The 10714-nt window shown below is 52.4% G+C and overlaps 1 protein-coding gene across 5 annotated transcripts; it reads left to right on the top strand.

The window, feature by feature from the left end:
• The first annotated feature begins 507 nt into the window (after positions 1–507).
• TFE3 (transcription factor binding to IGHM enhancer 3) lies at positions 508–10022 on the top strand. Of its 5 annotated transcripts, none has more exons than XM_014538245.1 (10): positions 508–613; positions 992–1105; positions 2005–2308; positions 2893–3138; positions 3219–3323; positions 5499–5616; positions 6426–6482; positions 6657–6732; positions 7607–7754; positions 8244–10022. In XM_014538245.1, exons 3-10 carry the CDS (start codon positions 2090–2092, stop codon positions 8685–8687), a joined length of 1413 nt encoding a protein of 470 aa, XP_014393731.1. In that variant the 5' UTR covers positions 508–613; positions 992–1105; positions 2005–2089; the 3' UTR covers positions 8688–10022. The 5 variants fall into 5 exon arrangements, with proteins under 5 accessions (XP_014393731.1, XP_014393730.1, XP_005864583.2 ...); XM_014538244.1 differs by having other exon boundaries at positions 508–661; XM_005864521.2 differs by lacking the exon at positions 508–613 and adding an exon at positions 688–723.
• The last annotated feature ends 692 nt before the right edge of the window (positions 10023–10714 follow it).

The raw sequence follows: 10714 nt of genomic DNA, 5'->3' as shown, positions 1-10714 counted from the left end.
GTGAAGTCACCCCCAATCTCAGAATTCTGAATCTTTGACTAAATTCAAGGATGCATATCCATCTGCGTGCAGGATTAGGTCCCCTGCACACTAGGGTCTTACTCCCAGCATGGAGGCCTGAGCAGGAGCCTTTGCGTATGTTCTGATGCCTGTATAACAACCTAGATCATCACAGTAGTTGAAAGGGAGGGGTGTACATGACTTGTGTGTCCGTGGGTGTTGGTATTGGAGGCGTGTGCCTTTTGATCTATTCCAAAAAAACTGGAGAGTGGTGGGCCGGCTCATCTGGCCAAGAAAAGAAAGCTCACAGAAAGTGGATGTTCCACCCAAATGCTCCCTCTTGTAAATCCAGATTGTTGCACCGAGGGCAGCCTTTGCTATTTCCATTTCGTATTTGGGTATGTGTTGGCATCCCGTGAACTCTGGCTGGGGAGGGGGAAACTCATTTGCAAAGTGGTGGATCCTTCTATAAAGTGAATCATTGACCCCAGTTCTCTTTGTGATGCATTCAGTTGGTGTCACAATGGGCTGTTATACTGAGGGATGCCCCTACCGTGCTGCATGTGTGTGGACAACGTGGGCTCACATTCAGCAGCCTGAAAAACAGTAGGGGGTATGGGGGCTGGGAGAGCTCTGAATGCAAAGTCAGGACTCCTGCAAAGTGAGTCTGGCATTCCTACATTCTTCACTTCCATTTTCCTCAAACCCAGGTTGTGGTAACACGTGAGTGTTAGGGCACGGCGTTGGGATCCGGGCACTTTTATTGTTTTGAATCTTAAAGGACTATCGGTAACACAGCAAAAGATAATGGGGAGGGGGAGAGGGCGTGGGAATTTATGGTGGTGCTACCCAGCGGAGTGGCTGAATGTTAGAGATACACTGTTTTCCTTCTTATCTCTCCCCCCGCCCTCTTTCTCTTTCTCTTTCTTGGAGGGGATTGAGGTCTCCATACAATAACTGACCACCACCCCTACCTCACCCTCACCCTCAGCCTGAACTCTTTGCTTCCGGAATCCGGGATTGTTGCTGACATCGAATTAGAAAACGTCCTTGATCCTGACAGCTTTTACGAGCTCAAAAGCCAGCCCCTACCACTACACTCAAGGTAATGTCTCCTCTGTCTCCTCTCCCAATTCCTCAGGGCCCTCCATTCCCTCTTGGTGGGCAGTGGCCCTCAGTGCCAGCCCGACCCATTCTCTCCAGCAGTTTGTATTTTCCAGTCAGTAAAATAAGTGGCCAGAAAAATCCTGTTAGGTGAAAGCAGGTGGCCAAGCTAGGATTCCAGTATCTCGGACTAGACCTCAGCTGCCTCCCCCAACCCCACCTGCACACCCATTCATTCACAAATATGGCTGCAGCATCCCTAGAGTGCCCAGAGACTGGGTGTGCCTTGCTCTAGCTCAGTGCCGAGGTAGGCGGAGCCATACCCACAACCCCTGCTCACCCCTCCCCCACTCAACAAACTCCCCCACCCCCCAGCCCTTGAGGAACCCCTGCTGGTCTCTTCTTTCCCAAGCTGGGGAAGTCTAAATGTGCTGAGTCATGGGCTTGGGCTCTAAGAGAGGGGAGGGGACCTGGAAGAGGGGCAGGAAGAGAGGATTGTGAAATTTCTGAGATTTTCAAGACTGAGTAGCTCCTGGGACTAGAGGCCCAGGCAGGGGAGGAAGAAGGTACTGCCATTGTCCTGTAGCCTGATGCCCACCCCCAGGAGCTAAGGGAGCATCTCCAGCTCCAAATTGAGCTCAAGAGCCCTCTGTATCTATGGCCACAGCCTCCCTTAAATAGGATAAAGCCCCTTGCCCAGAGCCAAGCCGTGGCATGTCTGCTCAATATAGGAACAGACCCAAATTGAGACTTCACCGTAAGGAATGAAGGCTAAAATCCTCCCACCAGACTGACCCCGGAGGGCTGCTACCAGGCCTGGCTCCTGTGATTTACTCCGTCACATTAGGTTTGGGACGAGACTTTTAGCTTACTTGTGGCCCCGTATTTCCCATTCCACAGCCTCCCAATATCACTGCAGGCCACACCAGCCACCCCAGCTACACTGTCTGCATCATCTTCTGCAGGGGGCTCCAGGACCCCTGCCATGTCCTCTTCCTCTTCATCGCGGGTCCTGCTGCGGCAGCAGCTCATGCGGGCCCAAGCCCAGGAGCAGGAGAGGCGTGAGCGTCGGGAACAGGCTGCAGCCTCTCCCTTCCCCAGTCCTGCACCTGCCTCTCCTGCCATCTCTGTGGTTGGTGTCTCTGCTGGGGGCCACACATTGGGCCGTCCTCCCCCTGCTCAGGTGCCCAGGGAGGTGCTCAAGGTAAGGTCCCAGAGTCCTTGGGGAGTGGTCCTGGTGACTTTTAGCTCAGGTCCTGGGGCCCTAAGGAAGGTCTTTAGGTGCTGTTAAAGTAGGCTGTGCCAGTATCCCATTGTGTTTAAGGTTTCTGAGATTTTCTTGTGGGATTGTGAGGGGTTCTTGGGGGCCATAGGATGTCTTGGTGGACCATGGAGGGCAGTGAGTGCCCCAAGTGGGCCCTAGGGTGTCTGTGGAGTGGCTTTGGAGGAAGAGCTGCATATAGATGTGGTGCATTAGGAGTTCTGTGGCTTTTGGATGTCTTGGGAAGCAATATGTAGTTCCTGGGTCTGTTTGGTGGTATCAGAGACAAGGGTGGAGTCTTGGGGACTGTGACAGGGGCGGGGGCTCCAGAAACTGAGGGGTTCGACCATCTGTGGGTGGATCCTAGTGGCTTTGAGGGGTGTCCAAGAAAGGGAATTTGGGTGCTGGGAGAGACTTACCAGTATTTTGGGGGGGTCTCAGATTCTGGGCCCGGTTTGCCCAGAGGTACCTCTCTGAGTCCTGTTCTACCTTGTCCCCTCCTGTCCCTCCTTCCCCTTATCCCACAGGTGCAGACCCATCTAGAGAACCCAACACGCTACCACCTGCAGCAGGCACGCCGGCAGCAGGTCAAACAGTACCTGTCCACCACACTCGGGCCCAAGCTGGCTTCCCAGGCACTCACCCCACCACCGGGGGCTGCTAGTGCCCAGCCGCTCCCTGCCCCTGAGGCCACCCATGCTACTGGCCCTACAGGCAGCGCTCCCAACAGCCCCATGGCACTACTCACCATCGGGTCCAGTTCAGAGAAGGAGGTACGTGGCTGCAGACAACCCTCCCATGCTCCACCCTCCAACTTCTGCTAACCCTCCTCCATATTTACTTCTGTCCCCAGATTGATGATGTCATTGATGAGATCATCAGCCTGGAGTCCAGTTACAATGATGAGATGCTCAGCTATCTACCTGGAGGCAATGCAGGACTGCAGCTCCCCAGCACGGTAAGGCCCCGAGATGGGAAGTTGGTTTAACAACTTAGGGCATCCCTGTGTCACTGAGACTACATCAGGATTGGCTATGTGTATAAGAGACCATGACTGTCACCTTGGATTGTATTAAGATAGAGAAGGAGACTATATGATGATAATGGGGCATGGCAATACCCTGAGGCCTTTAGTTGGATTGCATGGAAAGGTAGACCTTGTAGATTTTCTTTTTTTAGAGAGTGGGAGGGGGAGAAAGAGAGAGAGAGAGAAACATCAATGTGAGAGAGACACATCAATTGGTTGCCTCTGCACCTACCCAACTGGGGCAGGGATCGAACCTCCAACCCTTGGTGCATGGGCTGATGCTCTAACCACTTAAACACACTGACCAGGGCAACCTTGCAGATTTTGATACATACAGGATGGGGACTTCCTGTATGTATGAAACTATTAGGGCATAATAAACTGCTCACTCGAACTTCAATGTAGGAGGAACCAAGAGATGGGACTATTTATTTATTTATTATTACTTTTTTATTAATCCTCACCTGAGGATGTTTTTCCACTGCTTTTCAGAGAGAGTAGAAAGGAGGGAGGGAGGGGGAGAGAAACAGAGGAGAGAGAAAAATAAACTAGTTGCCTCCCCCACACACCCCAGCTGGGCTGGGGATGGAACGTGCTACCTAGGTTCGTGCCTTTGACTAGGAATCTAACCCGAGACCCTTCGGTGTGCGGGCCCCCTAACAGCTGAGCCACAGCAGCCAGGGCAAGATTGGGGGGTCTTTTAGCCTTTTGAATGTACCAAGAGACTGAAACACTTCAAAAGTCTCAAAACTTGGCATGGTTGGACCTTGAAGTGATTCCAGGTACTATGCCTCTTGCAGTGAACCGTGCCAAGAGGCTGGGGCCTTGTAGAGAGTGGATAAAACTTTCTAAAGCAACAAATATATCAAACATTGTAACATTCTGGTTCTCAAACATTCCAAGAGTCCCATAACTTGTTTCAGCGCATACCAGGTGGCTGTAGTGTTTTGTTTCTTTCCAACTTACCAAGAGGATAGAAGCATATATAAAAATTATACCAGTTTATCAGAACTTTGTGTTGATTTGGACACAGCTAGAGATTGCAATCTTATATTAGATGGATGCAACAGATTGGTAGGGGTTTCAAGAGATGAAATCCTATGGAGAGATGGGACTAATTACTTACAGATTAGTATGTTGCCCTAGGGTGTATCCAGGAGAGTGCAAAGGGGAGAAAACAACGTAGGCGGAAATAAAAGCAGAGCTAGTTGTGTAGTTGGACAGGAAGTCCTGGGAGGTCAGAATATGCAAGAAGATACTCGAGTCAGAGCGTTGGTGCATGGCAGCTGGAGACTACGTATGTGAGGTGGTGCAACGCGGTCACTGCAAAAGACTGGAGATTGGGCTGGAACTCTTCAGAAGGCCAGATTTGGGATGGAACGTTGCCATGACAATTTCCCCAAGGTCTGAGGAGATTGGGTTGGAGTGTTCCAAGAATGCTGGATTGGAATGTCGTGCTGGGATGGGGTGGGGGTGGGGATGGGGGGCTGATGGACTGAAATCTTCCATCGGAGTCCACAATGACCTGAGAAGGGTGCTTTGCAGTATTTCTTCTCTCAGAGCCGGCCCTGGGTTTGGGAGAGCGGCTTCAGAGCTCACGGGGGGATTGATTTGAGGGGCTGCAGGAGCATGATGAACAGGCCAGGCAGGCTCTAGTCCCCGGCAAAGCAGGGTAGGTCCATTTGATCCTGTCCTCCCTTATTTTTTAAGATATTCATACTTTTAAAAAATATATTCTTATTGATTTCAGAGAGGAAGGGAGAGGGAGAGAAGATATAGAAACATCAATGATGAGAGAGAATCATTGATTGGCTGCCTCCTGCATGCCCCACACTGGGAATCGAGCCCACAACCCAGGTATGAATGGAAATTGAATGGTGACCTCCTGCCTCATAGGTTGACGCTCAACCACTGAGCCTCACCAGCCTTATTGAGTCACCATGTGAAATTCCCTTGAAAGAGAAGATTCCTGCACTGAGTCAGCCAATCCTTGCATTAGGGGGCATGTCTTTGGGGATGTGTAGAGGGTCGGGAGCCTGGTTCTAAGACAGGGCTGAGCCTGGGGTCTGTTGCCAATCATCCTTTCTCTGCTATGCCTGCCCGCAGCTGCCTGTGTCAGGGAATTTGCTTGATGTGTACAGTAGTCAGGGTGTGGCGACACCTGCCATCACTGTCAGCAACTCCTGCCCAGCTGAGCTGCCCAACATCAAACGGGAGATCTCTGGTAAGGGCCAGGCTTAGCCCCATGTCTGCCAGGTGTGGGGGTGGGCCTGGTTCTGGGGGAAGGGGTTTAAGCAGACAGAAATGGGAACTCGTTGCCCTCTTTTTCCACATGGCCCATGGTCCTACTCTCACCCCACTGCCTCTCATGTTGGGTTTAACAAATGGCCCATCACCATGGCTTCTTGAAAAATAGTAAGAAGAATGGCATTTTTTGTTAATTCTCACCTAGGGATATTTTTTCCCATTGATTATTAGAGAGAGTGTGTGGAAGAGAGGGAGAGAGAGAGAGAAACAGAGAGAGAGAAACATTGATGTGAAGGAGACACATCAATTGGTTGCCTCCTGTACCCTGACTGGGGCCGGGGATCAAACCTGCAACCCAGGCACTTGCTCTTAACCGGGAATCGAACCCACGCCCTTTGGGCCAACGCTCTAACCACTGAGAACACTGGCCAGGGCAAGAGTGGCATTTCTTAAAAATATATTTTTATTGATTTCAGAGAGGAAGGGAGAGAGAGATAGAAACACCAATGATGAGAGAGAATAATTGATCTGCTGCCTCCTGCAAGTCACCAACTGGGGATCGAGCCCGAAACCCAGGCATGTGCCCTTGACTGGAATCAAACCCGGGACCCTTCAGTCCTCAGGCCGAAGCTCTACTATGCACTGAGCCAAACCGGCCAGGGCAAGAGTGGCATTTTAAAAAGGTCATTTCCCCTGCATGTGCCCACCAAAGCCTACCTCAGCAACACACACTGCCCTCCTTCTTTCCCATGCCCAGAGGCCCTGACTACCTCCACTCTCTTCCAGAGACAGAAGCCAAGGCCCTTTTGAAGGAACGGCAGAAGAAGGACAATCACAACCTAAGTGAGTGAGAGCATATGCCCTTGCCACCATGCTCTGCAGCCCTGCCTCGCTCTGTGCCCCATCCTGCCTTGGGGGTCCCCTCCCAGAAACAGCTTCCCAATGCTCCAATTTCTCCTCTTCCCTCCTTGGCCTATTGATGACTCTTTCCCACTTCTATCTCCCCCTCCTCCAAAGTTGAACGTCGCAGGCGCTTCAACATTAACGACAGGATCAAGGAGCTGGGCACCCTCATCCCCAAGTCCAGTGACCCGTGAGTCTGGGCTGGGAGCCCCAGGCTAGCAGAAGGTGGGGCGGGGGACCCTGCTCTCCTAAAGTCACTCCCAGGGGGGGCCTACCCTGGGTGGGAACCACCCAGCAGCTCTGCTCCTCTGGCCCCTTCCCACTCATCTCTTTTCACCCTGAGCCAGCCCCTCACCATGTCTCCACCTACAATTTGAGGTGCGTGACCTTAGGGTCCATATGCCTCATCAGGTCCCTGCAGGACAGAGGCGCTTAGTTTCCTGCTTATTTCGTGCTTCCTGTATTTATTCAGAAAACATTGAGCTTCTACTTTGGACCAGGTACCGAGCTAGGTCCTGAGGCCAGAGGGAATGAAACAGACAAAAATCCCTGACCTCAGGGAACTGATCATTTAGTGGGGGCAGCCAGACAGCAAACAAGATAAGTAAAGTTCATGCAATTCTGATGAATGTTGTGGAGAAGAATAAAGAATGGGAGGAAGATGGGGGGATTAGGGGGAGGGTTCCAATTTGGGGTGAGGACCGAGGGGACAGCCAAAGGAAGAGAGGCAGGAGGTGCCTGGGACAAGAGTGGTCAAGGAGGAGAGCAGACCTGGGCTGATAGCCCTGCGGTGAGAATGGATGTCCATGTCCTGGGAGCACTGAGAAGCCAGAGCAGCTGTAGTGAGATGAATCCGGGTCAGAGGTGAGAGGAGCGGTCAAGGGACAGGTCAGAGAGGGCTTCAGGGCTTGGAAGGTTCCAGGCAGGGGATGAGCATCCCATACCCTTGATGTACCCGCACCTCAAGTTCTAGGCATGGGGTGGGGTGCCCCATCTACCTGGTGCAACAATCCAAGAGACTCCGTGCACAGCACTCCCTTCTTTCCTTCCCCTCGACCCCACAGGGAGATGCGCTGGAACAAGGGCACCATCCTCAAAGCCTCTGTGGATTATATCCGCAAGTTGCAGAAGGAGCAGCAGCGCTCCAAAGACCTAGAGAGCCGGCAGCGATCCCTGGAGCAAGCCAACCGCAGCCTGCAGCTCCGAATTCAGGTCTGGAAGGGGAGGAGGTGGTGGCAGGGGTGAGGGGGCTTCCTGCAAGCAGAGGCAGAGGAAGAACAGGCCACAATTTCCCCTCCTGGAATACTTGGGAGATCCCAGGGCTTCCCGACTTCCATTATGATGATGATGATGATGGTGGTGGTGATAAGTAGTAAGCATACCATTAAAAAGAATAGTGATGAATATTGGCTAGTGTGCATTGCATTTATCTTGTGCCATGCACTGTGACAAGAGCCTTATCTCCATTTAGTAAGTTAATCGTCACAAGAGCCCAATGAGGCAGGGACCATTGTTATACCCATTTTACAGATTGGAACGCTGAAGCTCAAATTTGAGGCAACTTGCCTAAAGTTACGTAACTAGTGAGTGGTAGAGGCTGAATGTGAACCCAGACAACCTGCCCTCCTAACTGTGACATCCTCTGCCTCTGAGGGGCTCTGAACTCCATCTTATCCCACACCTACCCCCTACTTTTTGCAGGAGCTCGAACTGCAGGCCCAGATCCATGGTCTGCCGGTCCCTCCCACCCCAGGGCTCATCTCCCTGGCCACGACTTCAGCCTCTGACAGCCTCAAGCCAGAGCAGCTGGATGTTGAGGAGGAGGGCAGGCCAGGCGTAGCAACGTTTCATGCAGGGGGGGGCCCTGCCCAGGGTGCTCCCCATCAGCAGCCCCCAGTGCCACCCTCAGATACCCTTCTGGACCTGCACTTTCCCAGCGACCACCTGGGGGATCTGGGAGACCCCTTCCACCTGGGGCTAACGGACATTCTGATGGAGGAGGAGGAAGGGGTGTTGGGGGGACTGTCGGGGGGCGCCCTGTCCCCATTGCGGGCTGCCTCTGACCCCCTGCTCTCTTCCGTGTCCCCCACTGTCTCCAAGGCCAGCAGTCGCCGAAGCAGCTTCAGCATGGAGGAGGAGTCCTGATCAGGCCTCACCCCTCCTCTGGGATTTCCCCACCCAGAAAAGGAGGACAAGTCGAGATGAGGCCCTGCCTTTCCCTTCCCCTCCCATGAGACTGCCCTGCCCAGGTGTTCTGGGGGAAGAGATGAGGCCCCACCCCTATAACCAGGCAAGGAGGGGGAGTCCGGCACACACCACCCCTTTCCCACAGGCCCGGCCAGCACCATGACATCAGGGCCTGTCCCCTGGAGATCACAGCATCTCCTTTGCCCAGTGGGACCCACCCTCACCCAGGTGAGGGAAGGAGACAGGATGAGGTCTGTCCCTGTCCTCTGGGACTGTCCTAGCCAGGTCTGGGATAAGGGTGTGTCAGGATACTGTTCCATCCCCTCTCTTATGGTGGCCAGTCTACTCCATCCTGGCAAGGAAGAGGAGTCCAAATGATGGCGTTCCCACCCTGGGGTTTAAGCCCTCCCCCCTTCACCATGATCCCTGCCCTGCCCAGGCCAGGAACAGAATGAGAATGAGAGCCGGACCCTTTACCTGGGAACTTGGGTCATGGCCTAGCAGTGGACGAGCCAGTCTATGCCCCTTCCCTATAGGAACAGCCCAGCACCAGTATTTCAGGCAAGGAAGAGTCTGCAAGATCAGGCCACCATGTGGAGATCACAGCCCTTATTCCTCAGCAGCATCCCAGCCAAGCATTCCACTGCAGGGAAGAGGGTACTTAGGCTCCCTGCCTTAACCTGAAAGAGAAAGCTCTGAGTTAACCTTGCCCTTGGGAAAGGGGGTAGATTTTGAAATCTTACGGGTTGACATTCCAGACCGAGATCAGAAGTTAGAGTTAGACCCCTACCCTTGGGCAGAGTCCTGCCTCCTTCCTTGAAGGGCAGTTTGGGGAGGTGATGGGGAATAGGGGATACTGAGTCCAAGTTCCCAGAGCCAGCACCCATTACTTTTTTCACCGCATAGAGGAATAGGACGAAGAAAGGTGTCCTTCTGGGGATTTCCCTAGCCCTGGAAAAAGAAGCCTCTCCCACCTAGGTGGAGGCTTGGGGGAAGGGCTGTTAAATCCTGTACCCTTCTTTTGTTTATCTGATTTTTTACTGACCCCCCCTACTCAGAAGTTGATCACCCCAACCTCTGGCCTCCACCCAGTTCTCCATTTGGAGGACTCTTCCCCATTTCAGAGTTATCAACAGACACTCCCCACCCATCCTCACCCCTCCTGTTATGTATACTCAAGATTGTCAGCTTTGGATTATTGGGGCCAAGTCCCAAGGATGGTGTACTGAGGGGTCTGTAGGTTTGTGATTAATAAATGCTAGGCGTGTTTGATGCGCTTTTAACTTTGGCAAAGAGTCTCCTGTCCTTGCTTTTGACTGTGCAGTGAGCATGGTTCATGCAGGCCAGGAGGAAGGAAGGTTCTTGGAAGAAATACTAGTAGATTTAAGAGAAATAGATGAAGGAATTTAACTAGAAATAAGGGCCGGAGGAAAACAACCTGCAAACAAAAGCAATCAATCCATAGCTACCCGTCAGACACTCCTTACTGTTGTCAAGAGCTTCACCTAATTTATTCTAAGGAATATTCAAGAAAGTGCTGATTCTTTTTTAAAATATATTTTTATTGATTTCAGAAAGGAAGGGAGAGGGAGAGAGAGATAGAAACATCAGTGATGAGAATCATTGATTGGCTGCCTCCTGCACATCCCACACTGGGGATCAAGCCCACAACCCAGGTATGTGCCCTGACTGGGAATCAAACCATGACCTCCTGGTTCATAGGTCAGTGCTCAACCACTGAGCCACACCAGTTGGGTGAAAGTGCTGATTCTTTAAAAATATCCTGTATAATAAAGAGGAAATATGCAAATTGACCATCACTCCAGCACACAAGATGGCCGCCCCTATGTGGTCAAAGATGGCTGCCACAAGATGGCCAGCAGGGGAGGGCAGTTGTGGGCGATCAGGCCAGCAGGGGAGGGCAGTTAGGGGTGACCGGGCTGGCAGAGGAGGGCAGTTAGGGGTGACTAGGCCAGCAGGGGAGG

The sequence above is a fragment of the Myotis brandtii genome, unplaced genomic scaffold (genome assembly GCF_000412655.1).
Source record: "Myotis brandtii unplaced genomic scaffold, ASM41265v1 scaffold1875, whole genome shotgun sequence".
In the NCBI taxonomy this organism is placed as follows: Eukaryota; Metazoa; Chordata; class Mammalia; order Chiroptera; family Vespertilionidae; genus Myotis; species Myotis brandtii.
This window is presented reverse-complemented; position numbering and strand designations above follow the sequence as displayed.

Coding starts and splice junctions, on each gene's coding strand:
- TFE3 (XM_014538245.1), top strand. CDS start 2,090: ATGTCCTCTTCCTCTTCATCGCGGGTCCTGCTGCGGCAGCAGCTCATG. Junction 3,324..5,498: donor GACTGCAGCTCCCCAGCACG/GTAAGGCCCCGA, acceptor GCCTGCCCGCAG/CTGCCTGTGTCAGGGAATTT. Junction 6,733..7,606: donor ATCCCCAAGTCCAGTGACCC/GTGAGTCTGGGC, acceptor TCGACCCCACAG/GGAGATGCGCTGGAACAAGG.